This window comes from Plectropomus leopardus, chromosome 3 (assembly GCF_026936395.1).
Source record: "Plectropomus leopardus strain MGB_pleo_1.0 chromosome 3, ASM2693639v1, whole genome shotgun sequence".
Classification (NCBI taxonomy): Eukaryota; Metazoa; Chordata; class Actinopteri; order Perciformes; family Serranidae; genus Plectropomus; species Plectropomus leopardus.
In genome coordinates, this window is record NC_142178.1 from 17,242,291 (window position 1) to 17,264,240 (window position 21,950).

General features: G+C 38.9%; 1 protein-coding gene across 1 annotated transcript; it reads left to right on the top strand.

The window, feature by feature from the left end:
* The first annotated feature begins 2,126 nt into the window (after positions 1-2,126).
* On the top strand, positions 2,127-21,940 carry slc2a15b (solute carrier family 2 member 15b). Its single transcript, XM_042485634.2, has 12 exons — positions 2,127-2,450; positions 4,956-5,054; positions 9,364-9,524; positions 9,622-9,746; positions 10,583-10,728; positions 11,076-11,208; positions 11,788-11,975; positions 14,149-14,259; positions 14,665-14,766; positions 16,261-16,336; positions 17,531-17,658; positions 19,111-21,940. Exons 1-12 carry the CDS (start codon positions 2,406-2,408, stop codon positions 19,327-19,329), a joined length of 1,533 nt encoding a protein of 510 aa, XP_042341568.2. The 5' UTR covers positions 2,127-2,405; the 3' UTR covers positions 19,330-21,940.
* Positions 21,941-21,950: the final 10 nt, after the last annotated feature.

Sequence of the window (21,950 nt, forward strand, 5' to 3'; positions counted from 1 at the left end):
TGTGAAGCTCACATTGTCATCGAGAGAGTGACTAAATTAATTATTGAGGTCATAGTTCATGAAATGAATAGGTCCTTGTATATTACAAAACATGTGCATGTAATTGTGTTACTTTACCCAATGAACTAATGCCTTCATTATCGTTTGTGGATTAAGTAAATCTTACTACCGCATCAGTTTTTTGTCCTCAGAGTACTGTATGTCATAGCACAGAAGTCCTTCGTCTTCTCTTCTTTTATGGTGTCAGCCCCGTGAGTTGCTTCCTTCTTCGCAGCATAATTGATTTTTTTACACAAACACAGCAGGATGTCACAGACATTTCACAGGAAAAGGAGTCGTATGACACAAGCCATTGGACTTGATGGTCCAAACTTGGCTCGTTGGGTTAAAGTTAGGGGCACCAGTGTGAAGGTTCATTGGTTGTGTATTGGAGGATACTGTGTAGGAATATATAGTGAAGCAGGAAATAACAGCAGGGAGGAGAAGTTTTATAGAAGACAGCGTAAAGCAGGTGAAATGCAAAAGATGCAGATATTCTTCATTTATTGTTTGAGGAGTTCTGTGGTGACATATGGAAAGAACTGCCACTGATATACACTTTTACACTTTTTACATTTTTACACTATTTTTATTGAATTCAAACCTCTCTCCATAAACTGTGTGATGCATCTCATTTTGCAGGGTGCTAGTGTATGGATATTGTAAAGCAAGTGAAAAATTGTCTTTTCCGTGTCATGTGGTGAGTTTTTTTTTTCCCACAAGAGGTCATACGGTCGATTAAGAGAAAATAAACACCTGAGTATTTACTATGAAATCAAATATGAAGCAGGAGACACTGTGACGGAAACACATTACGAGGTGACAAGATACAAGAGCGCATGCAAGACAGTCATGTGTATATGTGCTGCAAAGCAGAATGGTTTTATGAATTTACATAAGACAAAATCTCTCACTATTGAGGAACGGGAACATCTTTAGGGAAGAAAAAGAGACACGGTACAAAAGGTCTTAACTTAAACTGGATCTTACTCTCAGTAAAATCTGTTTCTGGTCAAAGGGCCAAGTATGTATTCATTTAATCACCAACTAATTTGATAACCAATTATTCAGTTTCAGTCATTTTTTAAGAAATAAAAAGTCTAAACTTCAAGCTTCTTAAATGGGAATAGTTTCTGGTTTTTTTTGTTTTTTTTTACGCTTTGAGAGTAAACTGAATACCTTTGGGTTTTGGACAAAACAGGACATTTAAGGACGTGACCTTGGGCTTTGGGAAACACTGATCAATATTTTTAAACATTTTCTGACATTTTATAGAACAAAAACCTGATCAATTAATCAATAAAACAATCAGCAGATTTATAGACAATGAAATGAATCATTAGTTGCAGTCTTAATTGACTGTAAACAACGTTCAAGAAAAATCTTGAAAAACTGGAACTCGTTATTATTATCAATCACAACAACAAAAACAATAATGCTACGACTATTACCACAAAAACTACTACTACTTATAATAATATCTTTTTTTAACCATCACTTTTCAAAACAAAGTTACAAAATGCTTTACATGATTAAACAGGAGTAAAAAAACTTTTAGGACTGCAATGGTTAAACAACAACAAGTAAACAAAACAGACAGACAATTACAAAAATGCAAACAAAACACCCCAGTCCATCCATCCATCCATTTGGCTGAGTAAGGTATTCCAGACATCTTTCTCTCCAGCAACATTTTCTGTCTCCTCCTGGGGGATCCCTGGGCAAAAGATTGGATATAAAATGTTGTGCTTGTATCGCCAAAACACTTTTTAAGAAATATACAAATGCCTTTTCAGTAATTAAGTATCTGAAAGATGTTACTGATTCTTCAAGCATCAAGGCTAAGCCTTTATTGCTTTTCTTATACAGTAAAGTAGCCTTATTTAGTTTTTACCTCAAATTTCATGTTAAAATCTGCAACAACCAAAAAACAATGTTTTCATTGTTGAGTCTCCCCCTGCCCTTCTCTCCTGTGTGAAGGTGCCCCTGGGTCTGAGCCAGCCCCCTGATCTTTACTAATCCTGAAAACGCCCCTGGACACAGTTAGTCAGAGGCTGTTTAATAACAACTGCGGGCACTCTGGGACGCAGGATGAAACCGCTCGGCTCATGTGATCGCTGATGGACCGGGAAAAACGACCCAGGGCTGGGATGGGCCTGCTCCGCGATGCGCTCCGATGATTGGAGATCGGGAGTTTGACAAGCTTGTTAATTCCGCCCATCAACACGACACGCCTCCTGTCTGCCTCGCGAGCATGTCCGCAAACTACAAATGGGGAGTGAAGAGTTTGAAAAGTTGTGCGGATGAGCTGTTTCTCATCTCAAACGAGCAGGAGCACACAGGGGGAGTAATTATTCATGACTTAAATGGCGGAGGAAATACTTCTGGAAAATGATGGAAAACCCAGTGCGGTGAGTGTTCATGCAACTCTTTAATTATAGAGATGATTGACATGAAGAGTAGATTAATGTTCACCATCATATTATTCAGTCAGTGATGTTAGATTATCTTGTGAGAGCATCTCGATGTGACCTTGAATTCAAACCATTCAGTCACTTTGTTGTCTTTTCTAGGTGAATGTTCATGGGCGTATAATTTGGGTGGGTGAGGGGACAGTACCCCTCAATACTAAGAACCTGTGCAACCCCACTCCAAATACACACATGATAGTAGAGGATTTTCAAAGACATTTGCACCATAAAATAATGCATGAAATGGTGCATAGAAATTTAGCAAAATGCTTTTTGCAATTTTTTGCAATTTTCTGGCTAAGGGCCCTCATACCTGTTTCATATGTGCCCCCCACACCCCACCCCCATACAGTTTTCCTGCAAACTGTATTTAGAGACTTTGAGAGTCATGTTGTGTATGTTGAGAGACATGCATACATATCATATTAATGTTATTCTCTAATTTGTTTGCCATTTGTGTTGATAGTCATGTTTAATCTATGTTTTTAAATGTGGACCCAAATAAAATTCGCTCTGCTTTAGGGTACAGCTAATGGAAATCCTGACAAATAAACAATAAATAATATAGTACGGACAGATACACACACACACACACACACACACACACATATACATCCTATAGCTGACTGTATGCCGATAGATAGATAGATGGATAAATAGATAGATAGCCTTTAATTGTACCAAAATCAATTAAAATCAAACCAACAAAAAAAAAGGACTATAAAGACTTTAAAGACTATAAAAGTCTTAGCAGTTTCCCAGAGCTGTGAGTGAACTAATGCAACATGTGAGGAGCTGCACATCCGACAGATAATCAACCTAAATTGAATGCATAGTGGACAGCATTGTCTGTTGTAAGCTATTTTCACGTGTAGTCGTCTGACTCTTTCCATCAGGCTATTAACTGGCTAAATTGGGTTTCATCTATGCATCTATGCTGTTATTGTTCACTCAGAGTTGGAGCCTCATCTTTCTGCTTACAACACACCGACATCCTGCATTTTCACATTCTTAAATCCCTTGATTTCTTTGAATTTTGGGGTTTATAAAGCCTTGCTTTATTTAAACTGATGAAAATGTCACAGAGTTGTTGATGGGTGGAGTTATTGTTTGGTGCAGCTACCTATTTTCTCCATTCTCCATCTAAAGGAGTGGACACTCAAAAACACTTCATAATCCAGCTGACCTTTCCTTGCAGGTCAGCTAAGCTCTGTGTGCTGGAATTTAGGATGGCAGCCAAGAGGGTAGCTGCAGGCCAGTCCTAATAAAAATACAGTAGACTACCCCTGTACCTTTTAAAAGACAGACTAGGGGCTCATGTGACTTTGATGTGGTCAATGGAGGGAACCAGCTTTTGGTTTTATATTCAAATGTAGCACCAGATGCCCTCTTTGCCCTCTAAAAACTTCAGTTGTTGAGTTCAAGTTGAGCTGTTGTCATGTGACTATATCTGTTTCCTGAAAACTGTTTGTCCAGTTTATTCAAAGTGCCTCCTCCAGAGCTACGTGTTAAAGTGAGCAGGCTCGTTAGAGCTGGCCTGCATCCAGGTGCCAGTTTGTTTCACCTCGTCTGAATCAATCACGTGCAGGCTCGCTCGGTGCCTGTTAAGCTCTGCTGCAAAGTCCAAAGATCACAGACTCGTATGCAACATATACCCCTATAATAATGCTGTTAATTACTCATTCACAATGAGCTAATCTCTTTACAGGCTGCACACAACTGTACATGCACACAACATGTCGTTTTGCAGCTTTTAGCCCCTATATAAGTTTTTATTGTTTTAAATTTTATTGTTTTTAATTTAAATTTTACCGTTTCCAAATCATTTTTAACCAAGATAACCCATAGATATTATGAATGTCTAGCTCCCATCTTTTTATAGTCAGGGGTCTTCAATGTTTTTTCAGATCAAGGACCCCTTAGCTGAAAAAGAGATGGAGCAGGGACCCCTGAATGTATATTTTATAAGACTGAAATTCACTTAAACATAATTCTCTCATATTTTTTGACATATCTTTCATTTTCTAAGTCAGCAGCAGTTATCTTTGTGAATATATTGAATTTGTTTTAATGTGTATTTTTAAGATTTTGAGAAAAAAAATAAACGAAGAAAAACTTAGATTTAAACTTAAATTATCAAACAATGATTTGGGAGCCTAGAAGTAACTCTGAGGACCCCTTAGGAGTTGCAGACCTGACCCAGGATATTGGTGTTTAAAAAAAACCTAAAAAAACAGCTATTTTTACTATGGTCATTTAGAAATAATCAACTGGCCAGGTTACAGCTTTATACAAAATCCTTTGAAAGACAAGCCACTTTAAGATAATACTGAAGACGAGTTAATGACTCATTTCTGTGATGTCTCACTAACTGTTGCTCACAGGCCTCTGGGCATTTAATTGTGTTGATGTCTGACTTGTTTTATTTTGTTGTCTTCTCTTCAGCATCTCACAAAGCCTCTGCTGGCGGTGGCTTTCCTGGCTTCGTTCGGCAGCTCCATGCTCTATGGCTACAATTTGGCAGTCGTCAACTCTCCTGCAGAGGTTTGTGTCACCACATCATCAACATCATGATAATCATCACTCTCATCACTGTCTGCCATCATCCAAGTATTAAAATAGTTTTCACACTTAACCCGAGACTCCAAATATTTTCAGACTGAGTAAAGGAGACTCGCTCTTTATCCACGCTATGGTTGACTTTTACTTGTTAATGGACATCGTAAAGATCAGATCATATTTCATTGTCAGAAGAAGTCATGTGAGTTTGTGTATCAAATCTAGAGGCTGCCTCACCATGTCATCGATGTCCTGTCGTTTTTATCTCTCATGTGCTTTGCTCTGTTTCTGTGATGTTCAATTTGCTGTGGTGCAGTTCCTTAAGCTGTGAACCATTCCTGTTTGGCCACGGACCCCCCACCCCAACACACACACACACACACACACACATTAAAGCATGTAAGCTTCAGTGCTACGTAGTTGCATGGGAAAAGCAGCATCTGCTGTTTTAAACCCACACACCACATGACGGATCACAAAATGTGTCCTTTCCTATTTTGTGGTTTTTTTTTACTAGTGTTCAACTTTTTCCTTGTTTTGATGCATTCTTCTACTATTCGACTAATTGATGCTGAGTCTAAATTTGTATATTTGCCTATATTTATGGAAAGTTAGGTGACATGTTATAAAATAAAACAAAATCAGATTCCCTGTGTCAGATACACTGAATGAGTGTGTGTATATGTTTTTCATGCTTGAATGTGGGGTTCAAGTCCACTTGTGACTTTTGTACTTTAAGACTTTGTTGAATTATTATTTTACTGATTCTTTAATTATCTTAAGCACTCTGCCTTGTGCCTACAGCCGAAACACAGCCGTGATGATATACAGTACAACGGCACTCTTGTGTGATACTGCTTAAGTAAAGGTCACATGATCAAATTTGTCCTCCTTGTTGAATGTTGTGTTCGTAGCCTTCTGTGTTTGCTATGTTTAATGAGCTCTCTAGACTGTCAGTAGGGCTTTATTTCGGTGCAGGAACATTGGGTGCAGGGTTGCGCTTGTGAAGTGCCACTTTCCTGAGGCTTCCAGTGAGTTTTTCTCACTCTGTTGTGCCTTTTAGGTATTTTGCTGACCTGCCGTATGCACCGATACCAATTCTTGGAACTAAACATACAGGAGGTACAGGCTGATACAGAGTGGTGCTCTGACCTGTGCTCCATTTCCCCCTGCAGTTCATAATCTGTACCTCTCGCCATGGACCTGATTTTTTTCTTGTGTAAGGTAACATGAGATTAAAACTATGCTCATTACTTCTTAACTACAAGTAGAAATTACAAGCAACCATTTATGCAGCGGCATTAAGTCAGCGCAATAAATGAACATAGCAAAACAGGAAACAATGGGGCTCCTGTTGTGAGAATACAGTTCAAGTGACAGTATAAAACCTGCTGGCAATAATAAGGTAATATCATGCACCAAGGGCTGCTGTGGATGGTGGCCCAGTGTGACTGAATTAGGGTGGAATAACTGTATTTTATAACAGCAGTGACCAAGACATTTTTAAATGAGGATTAGTCATAACTGTCTGATGCCTGATCCACTTTATAAGGTAGATTTGGACACTGGTACAGATGTCCAGCATATTAGATTACTGGTAGATCTTTTTTAGATTAATACTTTTCTCTTAGACAGAACAAAGGCTGAGTAACAATCCCTGTCTGATTATTACCAGCCTCTGTCATCCACAACTGCCTGCATGTTGCATGAAAGACTCTTCTTTTAAGCAGCAGGTATGTTGATTACACACACGAGATCTGCTGGTTACCTCTATCAATTCTTGCTCAATCAGCACCAGGCTGTTGCAGGGTAATAACTATGAACATTAAAACTGTAGTTGGTAACTTTTTGCTGAAGCTGTCACCATATTCACACAGTACTAAATTAGACTGGTAATCTGTTGGGGAAAAAAAAAATCATATTTCTCTGCCCCCTCTATTGCCTTGTTGCACATTTAATGACTTTAGTGCATGTGAATGAAAACAACCAATCAAAGCTGAGGAGTCTCTAACACAGCTGTCATATCAATCACGGCTCGTCAAACTGTCAGTCTAGGCAGCAGGCATCAAATATGTATCAGTCAACTATGAATCAATCAGTTGTGTCACTGCATTGCTAATTTCTCACCTCAAATGTTTTCAGAAACATATATTAGTGTACTGTTTAGCTGTAAAATCAGAAAGTTGGTCCAGCAGTGAGCAGTGCTTCATTTTACAGCTTAACAGTACGCTAAAATATGTTTCTGAAAACAGCTGAGTTGAGAAACGTTAATGGAACGACAGAATAAAATTCACATCTGATCAACGCTGCCTAGCCTGACAGTTTGACTACAGCTCACGAACAATGATTGACAGCTGCATTAGAGACCCCTCTTCTCTAACTTGTTGTTTTTAGTGCTCCAAAATCTGATTCGAGCAAATGTAAATAGAAGCAACAGTAGGAAGAGGAGGAGCATGATTGACGGATTATCTGTCTCAATAACTTTGTCATGATATAATTACAGTTTCAGCAAATATGACACAAAGTTACTTTCATAAAAGCTACAAACTGTAGTAGAGATGCACAATATATACACAATATATACACAGTATATATATATATATATATATATATATATATATATATATATATATATATATATATATATATATTACTGACAAAGTGAACATAGACAAAACATCTAGCATAAGTTGAAGTATTTTTTTTCTTTGGCATATGATGTTACTTTCACCGCAGAAAAGACTTGATGATCATGAAAATTAGTTGGGGATAAAAGTGGACATATCTAAATCAGTATCAGTTATCAGCCAAATGGGTTGTCTTTATATCTATATATTAGATATTGGCAAAAAATTCAATACTGTGCATCCCTAAGCTGTGGCTTTAATTGACAGTAGACAATGTTTTTGCTTTAACTCATTAAAATTAAATGCTGATTGTGTTTAGGCTGGCTCCCAATGAAGCCTCGCTTTCAGTACGCATTTCTGTGTGCCACCGGTTTCGATCTCCTGGGAAAATAAAGGCTCGATTTACAGCACAAAGAAAGGATATCGATCCACTGTGCAACCAAAACAGGAAAAGGATAGTGCTTCTGTTTTCCCCAGTAGCAATCAGTAGTTTTCCCCAGTTACCAAAGACTATCAATGCAAGTTCTTGAGTTAATGTCCACAGCAGAGTAAGAGCAGAGTAACCGAGGTAACCGTGGAAACTGTGGTAGTTGCTAGACTCTGAGAGGAACAAAAATTGTTCTGGTTGTCTTTGTGACAGTGGCATCAACCACTAAGAAGCACAAGGGGACGGGGGGGGGTCTGATTTCACTTTAAACTGGTCAGTTATATCTCAGTACTAAATACAGGCTGACAGTTTATACAGTTCTCTGCATGTGTATGAGACATTCTTGGACAAATTGGACGCACACAGTCCAGAGATGCATGACAAATTGACAGATTAAAGCGTCTCTCCCTTCATTTCATCACTTATCTCCCCCAGGAACACCCATTCCTTAAAATTATCACTCTGCTTCCTCCTCACTATTTTAACAAACAAAATAAGTCATCTTTTAATCTGCTTATCTGTGTTAACACTAAAACTACTCACACAAATGAAAATGAACTCTTATTTTCCGTGTTTCTGATGTCTCATTTCGCAGACAGTGACTGAATCGTGTCTCTCGAGATGAATTGGGTTTAATGTAATGGGTTCTCCAGGACAGCCTGATCTCAGCGGACTCTTCACTGTCAGATAAACCTGAATGAAATCTGAAGGATGTTGTTGGCCCTTGCAGTCAATTTTTTGTCACACCACAAGAATAACCACTGTCATTTTATCAAGCATGCAGTTTATGATCCCTAATCATCAAATTTGATTTGACTTTGACTGTGGGGGCTCGATTAGCTTCTTATGGCTGCCTCTCCCGCTGATTCAAACATCTCCTCATCCCATCCCCCAATGCAGCGTACACCCAACACTGTGAAAATGGCAAGACTAATGTTGACATTTGGATGCATGACACTGTGGGAAATAGTCACTCATGTGATGATGTCCAATTTCATGGCCTCCATTTTTATGGTCCAGGTCTGTTGGAGAAGTGGGGTATACAAATTAAGTCTTGCAAGTTTATTTTGGTCTTTTGTCAGGGCAGAACTGGATTTATTGGCAAACAAAATAGGATCTATGGGAAAATTAGGCAGCATCTTATTACTCTACCTGGTTAATGTAACTTTTAATGAATTAATTTCTCTTTTTCCCTGCTGGACATTTTAAAATGAACTTCATTATTTCTGTCTTCCACCAGTACATCAAAGACTTCTACAATGAGACGCTGGTAGAAAGTTATGGCTGGAATCCAGATGAGGAGCTCCTCACCGTCTTGTACTCCCTCACTGTGTCGATCTTTGCGATCGGTGGGATGACCGGAGCCCTGCTGGTGGGCAGACTCGTAACCAAATATGGAAGGTTAGTGTGTGTTGGAAAATGATTTTTGGGTATATAATACATGCCCAATGCTTATTTGTGTTTTTTGTGTTTGCCCTTGTTTAACATTCCTCAACAGGAAAGGGACGCTGGTGAGATCCACTGTGCTGGTGTTTATAGGAGGAGCGCTAATGGGTTTCAGCAGAGGATGCAGGATGCCGGGTATGGTCATTCTTGGACGCTTCGTCACAGGAGTACACTCAGGTACTGCAGGCCTGCCTTTTTTCCTGATAACCAATATGAAGTACATTGTTTCGCATTGATCCCCATCAGAAAAACAGAAAAAATTTAAACGCAAAAACGGATGAAGCCTGATTAGCTGCATGTTTTGTGTATCATAGCCTATGTAGAACTGTTTCATGTACTTTTGGTGATTGGCAGTTCAGTATTGGATTAGTCATCTTTTTTTTAAAGTGATTTTAATGTTTTGACTTTGTTCATCAGGCATTTTGGAATCTATTCACTGCATAACAACTATGTATTGAGCTGCCCGTATTTAGAAACTAAACTACAAACAAATAATGTACATTCAGTGGGTCATTATTGCAAAACAAAAACTAAGACATGGTGATGCAGGAGCAAGATGTGAAGCTGGGTCTTGAATAACCTTTCTGGGTTTTTTAATGGCAATAAGGACCTGTTCATTGTACATTATCCTGCCTGTTACATGGCTACTTACTAAAGAAGTCAATAACTTATTGATTTTTAAAATGGATTTTATTGATTTAAAAGTTTTTTTCATTGCATCCGCTTAAGGTCTATGATCAAAGCTGCATCCATAGTTACATAGCTGTTACTCATAGCAGCAGTCTGCTACTGACAAATACTACATGCTGTAATTGACCCATCAGAATTTAGTATTCAGCAAAGTCCTGTTGTTATTACAAATATTACATAATTTGAACAAAAAAAATATTTTCTGGAAATATTGTGGACCCCCAAAAAAGAAATCCTATGGTAATTTTGTGTTTAACATTCACTCAAAACAAAATTGGATTTTCATAAAATGGCCATCGTAATCGCTCTCATTTTTCCCACAGGTATCTCTCTCAGTGTGGTGCCGATGTACCTCGGTGAGATCGCCCCCAAGAACCTGCGGGGTTTCCTGGGCCTTGTTCCCAGCATTCACATTTGTCTTGGAGTCTTCATCGCTCAGGTGCTGGGACTCCATGAACTGCTGGGAAAGGTACTACTGTCATGGCGTTCAAACACCACACAGGTCTACTCTGTCATGTCAGTGGCTATACTAATGCATGTGTGAACAGATTAATCTTTAATTTGTGAAGAACTACAGTTGCCGACATAATATGGATTCCATTCTGGTGGTGAATTTTTGGCATAGACAGTCCTATCTACACCCTCTGTCTATATAGTCCTGTTATTGATTTATAATTACACCCCAAATGCTTTTTAATTGGAAGGTGGCTAATATATGTTAATGTGATATATTTATCAGAGATAATACAAAAAAAGCTACTATATTGATTCCTATGTATAGTAATGTCTCATAAAGGTGGGTTTTTTTCTACATAGGAAGAGAACTGGCCTATGCTCCTGTCCTTGGTGGTGTTTCCAACCATCATCCAGCTAATGCTGTTGCCATGGTTTCCAGAGAGTCCACGGTACCTGTTGATAGAGAAGGGAAATATTCACGCTACCATCGCAGGTCAGAAAGTAGACACTTTCTTCTGCACTAAATATGCTTTTTATGTTTGATTATGAGGAATAACGACTGTCGTAATTTCTCCTCTTCAACGTGATCATCATTTAAAGATCATCACATAAAGTCCCAACTTTATTGTTCCTTTTACACATTTACAGTCTACCTATAATTAATGTAGCAATGTATTTTACCTGCTTTTAGACCTAAAAACAAACCTCAGTCTTTAGACGCTCAATGTTGCAGTGTTTTACTTCTGCTTGACTGTTAAATAAACTGTAGTTATTCATTTGTAACTTGAAATCAGTAACAGTGCATCAAAACTGCACCATGTTAGCAATTTGAAAAGTCAAATGATATGATTATTAATTGCTAATACTATACTACAGATTGCCAGACATTCTACATTGCAGGTTCTTTTATTATCAAATTTACCAAATGTAATCCACTGTACTGTGGTGGGTGGACCTTTTCATGCCAGTCTTTTTTTCAGAATTTTAATGAGGTAATCTCTGGTGAAGTTTAAGTTGACATCAGTACTGGTGTCTCTGCAGGCTGGTAAAAGCTTTTCTTCCTGTCATATAGCCCTGAAATGGTACCGTCCTAAAGGAAACATCCAGGCAGAGGTTGATGAGATGCAGGAGGAACAGCGTTCTCTGTCCTCTATCGAGACCGTTTCTGTAGGCAGCCTGCTCATGGACCACTGTGTGCGCTGGCAGGTCATCACCATAGTGGTGGTCAACATCGGCATGCAGCTGTCTGGCATTGATGCAGTGAGTGTGAAAAGCATTGTGTGTCCTGTCTATCTTTGTGTGTGTGTGTGCTCACATTTTGGATGTGCAAAGACTCTGCAGTTATTATATGAGAGCGAAAGCTCATATTGCTGTAGTTCCCAGCTGTGCTGCACCTCCTCCCGTCCATACATCACAGTCTCACATGCAGCCACTGAGTGACTAAGCAGGGGGCAACAGGACCACGCCTCATTATCTCCTGGTCCCCTGTGTAAGTGCTACCCCACATGACAAGGTCCACCCATCCACAAGTCAAATACATCTTTACACACCCTGAATGGAAGCTCTTTGCATGCTGGCTCACATGGTAGTACCATTTCTCTGCAGGAGGACACCCCACTGAGTCCCACTGTTCCAGGAATACTGGAAGGCTGCAAACATTCAGATTAATCCATATTTCCAAACACTGTATGCTATAAATCTGTGACATGAAACGCTAAATCAGACATTTCAAGAGAAATGGGCCTGTTGTTTCAAGTATCTTGGGTGTTTATACTTGTCTTTATACAAACCGCATCTTTGGCATATTGGATATAACAAAATTATGTCAACAAGAAAAAAAAGATCTTGTTCTTACACAGTACATGTAACACTGATTTTGTGAAGTTATTTCGAGGATCTGTCTCTTTCGCTCAGTCACTAAGGAAAGTTTGTTGTACTCTTGGCATAAAGTAAAACTCTTAACTCTTGGTCCCCTCTCTCCGTTTTAATGACGGTTTGACAAGACAAAAGTCAAGTTTAGTGACGCTGGAGTGGCGTCTCTGCACTTTTGCAGATGATGTTGTCCTTTTGCCTTTTAATGGACTGTAATACAAACCAGAGAAATCCATGCTGGAATATGACATGCTCACAGGTCATGGTCCTCTCTCTGGCTTAAGGTGCCTGGTTAATTTCATGCGGAAAATGGAAAGCTAGTGTGAAGTGGAGGAGTTCAAGTATCACAAGATTAAATTAGTCATGGCGATAACTGCCGGGTCGTTGCAGGTAGACTCTGCAATAAAAAGTGCAACCACAAAGAAAGACTCTTGATTTATAAGCCAGTCGTCTTTCTCGCCATCACCAAGGCAGTGACCTAAAGACGTTACTTCAGCACAGCATCACACAGCTCAGTCTCCAACAAGGTGGGAAGCTTAATGATCCAGGGAGACCCCTGAGTTTGGAGGATTCAGATTAGATGGTTCAGACAGGTGCAGAGGGCCCTTAAGATGCTTCCTTCTGGTTGTGTAATTGGGAGAGGACCCCGTTGTACACTCACATGCACCAGAGGGACCACGTCAGTCAGCTGATTTAGGAACAGCTTGGGTTTGACCTGGAAGAGCTGGAGGGGGTCTCAGAGGGAAATGTGTCAGGGTTGCTCTGCTTACTCTGCTTATTTTGAATATGTCTCTAGATTGAAAGATGAAGAAGACCACAGGGAGAAACAAGATAATTATTCCTAGCATATATAAATAGAAATAGTCAAACCACAATCCAGCCCTTAGAGTCACTGATGTTTTATCAGTTGAGCAATGTGTAGCGCTTTTGTTAATGTTGAATGTTGATGTGTATATGAACATACCTATGTCTCATCCAGTAAAGCAGAATTTCTGTTATTAGGTAGATTTCTTTTCTATAAGGAAGAATTTAAGCCCATTCGTTTATAATTTGTCGGGACAATCTATGCATGCAAAACAATATAACTGCTTCCGTTTCTTTAATTTATTCCCCCAATACTTTGTTTTTGTGTAAGTTTTCTGCTTTCATAGAAACATGTCCATACATATTTTAGTGCCGCAATGGTGATGAAATAGTATACGTATGGTTACTAAATCAACAAGACAGCATTTAACCGCACCAATCACGATCTTGTCCACACCTCATCAATGATGGATGTTGCATCAGCAAGTGTGATTAATGAGAATACACAAATTAATTTCAAGGGGAGCACTTGTCAGAAGTCCATACTGATGAAACGCTGTGTCTCAAATGCATGAGTGATGGTCGGCGTGATGATAATGATCAGTATGATGAATCACGTGGAAAAGGCAAATAAGCAGAGCGACTTTTTGGCTCCTCATGAAAAAAAAAGAAAAACTTTAAGTTTCAAAGCATCTGTCTGTGTGTGGTCCAACATATTCATCATGTTAATAAACTTAATGTCACTCTTCAATTTCAGATCTGGTTTTACACAAATGAAATATTTAAGAACGCAGGAATCCCAGAACCTTATATTCAGTACACAACTGTGGGGACTGGAGCCATTGAGGTCATCTCTGGGATGCTGGGGGTGAGACAACATTAACACACTTGAAACAAACGAAGGTGACATTATTATAGGGCAACCAACGGATTAGTGGATCCAGGATTTGTTGCTGTGAACTTGTGATGAGCATTTTTGTAGACTTGTAGTTAATCAGAAAACACATTGGCTGATTAATTCTTAATGAAAAAAGCCATTAGTTGCAGCCCTAATTCTAATTGTTATGTACTGCTGAGACCACAGAATTTAAATGACAGTTTCGATATTTGACTGATTGTTTTGGTCATTATTTAATTAAAAAAAATACAAAACAGTACAATGTAAAAAAGGGTGCTTTTCTTCGTTTTTGTATTGTAAAATGAACATCGTGCTCCGCGATGACGTCTCATGTTGCGAGGCCGGTCACAACATTCATCCGTGTCTGTTTTGCAGTGTTTTACTATCGAGCGTCTGGGCAGAAGACCTCTGATGATCGGCGGCTTCCTCTTCATGGGACTCTGCTGTGCTGGGATCACAGTGTCTGTCCTCTTTCAGGTACAGACGGTGTCATCTGATGCCCCGCTCAGAATATATTAACATTAACTTGCAGATTGTGGCATAGGGCATACAGTTCATTATTTTAAATGGAGCTAAGGACATTACCACATTTACATAATTATTTGCATAACCTACAATATGTTTGTTATTTATGGGTGGTGTTGCTGTTTTTACATAATTACATCATAGAAGAATAGGTGCCCATATTAACATTGAAAAGTTTAGCTGAAGATTACACAAGTGTTCAGTTGTCTTTTTAGTGTTAAATTCCTTCTGTATATTTCCCTGTTGAGCTGCAATTGAAGGATCTTAATAAAAAAGAGGGAATTTTGTACTGAAAGGTTTGTAGCATCTGGAAGATATCCACTTGATTTGTCTATCTCAGACAACTCTGACTTACAGACTGTGGCTATACGCCTGCCATCGGTCGACTGATTTAGGCTGGCATTACCACTTCCTTTCTCTGTTACTGTGTTACCATTTTAAATCCCCTTTGCTATGGGACACAACAACAACAACCTCCAAACTAACTACTTGCACATCGAAAATGGCAAGTTTTGATGAACACTTGGATTGTACCATATGGCATGCCTGCTTCGTTGTGTTGAACATACCTTAGAAAAGCCCAGACTCCTTCTTAAAAGACTCTTATGCCCGATATCAATCAATTTTCTTATACGGGTAGTTGGTGTTGATTTGTCACATCTCTTCACCCTGGCATCGGCACCGGCCCACTTCATTCAGGCTTCTGTGACATTATTGTAGTGATGTTCTGAGATTATCAAATCATATTTGTCGTATTTATTAGTAAAAATGGAATCACACACTTTGACATATGTCTGTTACTGCTTTTTGTGGCATTTTCTTTTGCTGAGTAATTTTAATGACAGTGCTCGCCTCCCCATGAGCAAATGTTCCATCAAAACTCTCTCCTGCAACACTATTCTGAAAGGCTGTCTCCTTGGCTCAGTGCTTCTCAAGACGATTTTGATTGGTTTAAAGAATTACAAACAAGCCAGAAGTTTTTTTTCCCCCATAGCAAAATGATATGTGGGCTTTCAGACCTTTCAGTAGCACTCACATGTAGAGTGCTGTGGAGACAGGTCCAGCTATGAGAAACATAACTCAAATAGATGAGGCCACACATTAGCTTTAAATACACTTTGAATACACTTCTGTCCCTCATTACTTGCACTGGAATTTGATAAGAGGGATCTTTTAAAAGACTGTATGAGCAGCAGGAATGATCACAGCAATGTTCATACTAGTGTTGTAATATCATTTTAAGATTAAAAATATGAATATTTACAAGATTATTGTAAAAAGAAACTGTTCTCTTCAGTAAGCAATAGTAAACAGGAAACCCCCTTTCACGTATAGTGTTACTTACATATGGTCAAAGTATAGTTATAAAAAAACATGAAAAACTGTGCAAATTTATGTTTACAACTCGTGACTTCAGACTCATGACTTGTGTTTGTCCAATCACAGGCGGAGCTGTCCCTCATGCGCTACATCAGTGTGGGCTGTGTTGTTGGGATCATTGCTGGCTTCTGCATAGGTCCAGGTAAACACTGTGCATCTCTCATGAAACCCTCTTTTAATGAACATCTCTAGTCTAAACATACTGCGCTAGATTTGGGGCTGCCCTGTGTGTAAGATAACACTGCTCTCTGCTGGAAGCTTGCACAATAGCAGGCACCAAATCTTCAAAAGCAAGCATCGCTCCCTCCCTGCTCCTCCTCTGACTGTGAAGAGATATTGTATTTCATTAGTCTTGTAAATTAGGAAATCATAACTGCCACACTACATCCATTCCCACAGCCATTTGTACACCGGATGAGTTGAGTGAAGTGAATTAAGAGGCAATAGTTTACAACTTTGGGAGCCACGTTGAGTGGACCTGCGAGGATGATGAATTAGAACAAATCTGGTTTACATGGTGTCATTCGTCAAACCGGCAAAATCCATACCTCTGCACACGGACGAGGATTTCTGTTGCTGCAATTAGACTTTTAATGGCTCATTGTTCATAAGCTAGCCGTGATGAATTTGGTTTCCTTCAGACAAAAACCTTGCATGCACAATGACGCCCCCCATACATACCGCAGATGTTGACAAATTATGGCCTCGTTATTGGTTTGACGATATTAAACCTTCCTCTATGCAATTATCATGCACAGATAATGAGGACATCATTCGAAAAGCTCATCATTGGAGCTTTTACTAATGCATATTTCTCCTTCATAGCTTTCACCTCTAACAATGAGGAATTATGTGTTTAAAGCTGAGACAACAACTCATAGATCCTGCATATCAAACTAATGACTCGCACAAGTCCTGGCTAAGCTTTTCTGTTTCTTGTGGTTCTGCGTTGGACTTTTGCCACGTTGACAAACATCCTCTCTTGTCAATCTATGATCACCAAGTATTAATGAATATATAATGAAGTGCATGCAGAAAAAGATTGTAATATAATAGCAAGTGGGGGCGAGCAATGTTTATTTGTTATATCTTGTTCTGTTTCATTGAATGACTGCCAAAGTATAGTCCTGAGTGTGAATATTGATAAACTAATTGATGAATGAAGATGCTGGTGTTAATTTCACAGCACCCAATAGATTCATACAGCTTCACTGAGTGGTTAAATGTGATTTGTATTATGACGGCTTGATAGGATGTCTCGTTAAATTGAATAGATGTGGAAGAAACCATGTTTTCAAAATGTGCCCTTTGAAATATTTATATTTCTTCTGTGTAGCCGGTGTGCCTTTCCTGATCACTGCAGAGCTGTTTAAGCAGTCGCACCGACCGGCTGCCTACACCGTGGCTGGGTGCCTCAACTGGATGTCCAACTTCACCATCGGGTTCATCTTTCCCTTCCTAGAGGTAAGCAGAACTTGGAATTTAACTGTTCCTAAATCCTAAAACCACCAAAATGTGCAGCAGGTCTCATGGGTTTGCTGCCGAAAAATGCAATCAGGTTGATTTAAAAAAAAAAAACACCTTATGTTTATTTTATGTTTTGTTGGCACTGAGAATCTTAAGTTCATCCTGACATTACGTCCAGGATCTGATGTGGCTCCGCTCGTAGTGTCAGAGACATGAAATATAATGATGTGGGCTGCCTGGTTTTGTGTGAATAGAGGCAACTCCCCAAGTACAATAAAAGTAGCAATTAAAAGCGACCTCTCGTCGTCCTCAGTGTTGGTCTGGTTGAAAAGGCACCGAGTAAAGAGGACAATGATCTGACACATATAAAGGGGAGTTATCTACATGAATACTGGCCACAAACAATACTTGGGCTATCTGTAGGCAGGTTTCCATTAACTCTTAAATAGTGCAAATTGAAATTGCGAATTTAAAATATGCTGAATGGAAAAATACGTTTTTACACTTGCATGAGATGGTATTTCAGGCGATTCAAAAAAGCCATCACAAAACTGCAATGGAAACACTTTTTTCGCTTTTATAGGTGACATGATGTTATGGCTATGCTCTTGTTTGTAGAAGCTGGCTCCCTAGCGCATGATGCAGCATGCGCTATTGCAATGTGTAACTCCTCTAAAGTTGAGCGGATCATTTGGAAGTTTTGAATCCACAATTTCTCTGTGAAATCGTGGACTATCACCCCCCAGAAATCCCTCATGCGTGGCCGCTTCCACAGACAGGAGGCTTGCCTTTCCATTATCGCTCGCATAACACCCCTACATCGCCTTTGATCGGAAATAGTAATAGTACATAGTAGTAGTGTAGCGGCTGCAATAGAAGTCAACCCAATAATGTTTTGAACATCCATCACCATGCTTCTTGGAATGTTATTGCAGAGGAGAGGTCGCACAACATTACGACAGAAGTTGCATAACATCGTTCAATGGAAACACAGTCATCTCGCAATTGTGTTGTATCGACATTTTGAAAAATATCGCAAAGTTTTGCGCAAATCTGTAATGGAAACCTGCCTTGTGACACTATGTGGTGGACAATTGCAAATCTCTCATTTTCAAGATAACGTTAATATAAGATATTAAGTAGTTTGTATAAAGCCTACAGTAGCCTACTTTTTGTGTTCTTGGTCATAGGTCGCCAGCTTTTCTCATGTGAACTTTTTCTGTCTATATATCCTACTTTTGATCAAATTTTATGTCTCTTTGCATTAAACAGTAGTTTTTTTGAGGATTATTACTGTTGGATACTATGACAACTATGACCATATGGCTCCAAATATGCCTCATCTTGCTTTCTTAGGACTTTGTTTTTTATTAATGAAAGTCAGAATAGTTTTATTTGATAATTTGTAGTCTTTTATGCAGAGCTACACTGTGCATCCTCTCCCCACAGATGTCTATGGGTCCTTACTGTTACCTGATCTTCTGCACAATCTGCTTGGGAGTGGCAGTCTACACCATCTTCATTATTCCTGAAACCAAGAGCAAAACCTTTATGGAGATCAGCCAAATGTTCGCTGCCAAGAACAAAATCCGAGAAGACGAGCTAATGCCCAATGGTCACCTCAAAATGGCTCTGATGAACGGATATGGAACACTTAGCGAAAAATAAGACAGGAGTGAAGAGGTGGACCTACATGTAAATAATGGCCTGTTCTCTCTGCGTGCCTTCCTGGTTCATAATGACTGGAGTAACTGTAGCAGAGATAAAAGGTGAAACTGAGACCTGATGAGGTCTGCTGAATCATGTGGCAACTACTGCCAATGCGTACACACATTATTGTAGCTCCTGTACGTTGTGTGAAACAGAAGTCACACGGTCATGCGTTTCAAATCAACCATCAGTGACATTTTAATCCATTTCTCAGCATCTTAAAGCATTTTTACGGGAGCTGAGTTGGTTTCTCACAGTGCTCTCAGAAGTTATAATCTCCATATTAGCTTCACTTTGTTCCAACACCTCCCATGATCACTTTATTGTTCATAGAAAGTGTTGAATACCGTCTCTTTGTGTCTCAATAAAGATTGGATGTATTTATTTAGTGACACAGCAAAAACCCCTCTGAGGCAGCACTTCCATGAGTGAACTATGGGAAGGCATGAAAGCTATTTCTCTGATGTTTCACTCAGTGGTTAAAAGGTTACAAGACATAGTGTGTATAATCTAATATTTACCGTTACTGGCTGTTTACAGTGTTCAGCTTAAGGGGAATGTCTTGACCAAAAACTTGAGCTTGTTTGAATTTGGTTCTGTTTGCAACTTTGTGTCTATTGTAAGAGAGCTAGATATTGTGGCTGCTGATCATTTCTTACATTTTGTCCAAATACATGCACATATTTGTGAGACGTGATAATTTATCAATATATCATAACAAAATCGCTGTAAAAGTTTTTTTTTTTTTTTTTTTTTAAACTGGCCTGTTTTACAAGACCTCTTTGTATGAAATATGGTGGAAATAAAATGGAGACTGTTCAAAAACTGCACATAAACATCTAAATATGTCTTCTTTATTACTCTTCTGTAATAAGCTGTAAACTGCTTTGCTGATTGAGCCTCATAATGGCAACAAACATGCCAGAATGAGAGCAAAAAAAAAACCCAAAAAAACAAGAAAGAAATCAGATTCACATACAGCAAGCTTGTTTACCCTACTGTAACATCAAATGTGGAACAGCTCTCCTGTGCTATACCATAATACTTCAGTTTCTTTTGGGGCCAGTGTTTTCTTCACATTAATTTAGCCTTGGTGACGCCAATAACTGGAAGATGCCCCTATACATTTAAAAATTAGAATCAAGAGAAAAAACATTATCTGGCACTATTGTTTCTTGCCAAGAACGACCATAAACATGATAAAAAAATTTTAAAAGTATTGCAATTACAGCAGATATACACATATATCATGAAACGAATGCCGGAGGAAAATGCAGGTCTTATAACCACAACGATAATGATTCCCAACAAAGACATCTGGCACGGTCCTGCTGTGTCCAGAAGCCCGCAAACTTTTTTTTTTTCTTTCCAACATTTTTTTATTGAATTTTCCTTGGATGCACATCAACATCAATTAATATAGCAGAACCGTGAATTTCATCCAATATGTTTGTAGTATAGACAAATAGAAAATAATAATAATAATAATAAAATAAGATGTTCCATAAATGATATAAATTGAAATATAATGAAACATGACATGTCAATTGGTGAAAGAGAGAATCAAGAAGTAAACCAACAAAGAAGCAAAAAACAAGAAAGGAAAAAAAAGAGAGAAAAGAAAAAGAAGAAAAACATAGAAGCCCTCAAACTTTTGCTGAAGACTTTTTGTTGAAGACTATCTTACTGTCTTTAAGTTGTATAGTAATCTGTCTTCGTTTACATGTTTCATTATTACGAGGGTTTTGATCTCTAGAGCTGCGTTTGAAACCCTTCCTTATCATGGAAATAGTGCACTATATGGTGTATTCACTATTTTGCAGTAATATTCGAATTCTCAGCAGTTCATTTCATCCACTTTGTAGTGCGCTATATAATACCCATAATGTACAGCAAATTTGTGCGTACATGTGATGTACCCTACATTTAGGGGAACAAAATTCCAGTGCAGTGTCCAAAATCTCATTTGGTTATTGCCTATGTAAAATGAGTGAACAGTTTCAAACACAGCTTCTGTCTTGGGTTTTTAGTGGGTTTTTTGTTGCATCGTGTTTCCTGTTTTATTCCACTAATTTGTCATATCCTGGGTTTTTCTTTGTTTCATGTATTCATTCATGTTTTATCTGTTTCTGTTTTATTTTGTAGATTCGCTCCTCATGTAATGTCTGGGTTTACTTTCTGCCTTTGTGTGCTTTCCTGCCTGTTTTCTGTCTCACCTGTCTTACATCAGCCTCATTAGTCCTTCCCTACTCCTCAGTTTCTCCCAGCCAGCCACACACCTGTCCTGTATTAAACTGGTAAGTCCATCCCTGATCCACAGTTTCTTCCAGCCAATCAGCTCTCTGCCTGTTCTTCTGCCTCATCATCCTGTTACTCTCAGCTGAGCTTCTCTGTCCTTGTTCTCCACCTGCACACCATCACCTCGTCAGTCTAGTTTGTATGTAAGTGCTGGTTTTCCACTTACTTTTTGTTAGATTGTTGTTCTGGTAGTGTGGTGTTCAGTATCTTTAGATTAAAGAGTGGTATTTTGAGTTCCTGTTGTCTCTTGCATTTTGGGTCCTGCTGCTCTGCACTGCATG

Coding starts and splice junctions, on each gene's coding strand:
- slc2a15b (XM_042485634.2), top strand. CDS start 2,406: ATGGCGGAGGAAATACTTCTGGAAAATGATGGAAAACCCAGTGCG. Junction 11,976..14,148: donor AGCTGTCTGGCATTGATGCA/GTGAGTGTGAAA, acceptor CTTCAATTTCAG/ATCTGGTTTTACACAAATGA. Junction 14,260..14,664: donor TCATCTCTGGGATGCTGGGG/GTGAGACAACAT, acceptor TCTGTTTTGCAG/TGTTTTACTATCGAGCGTCT.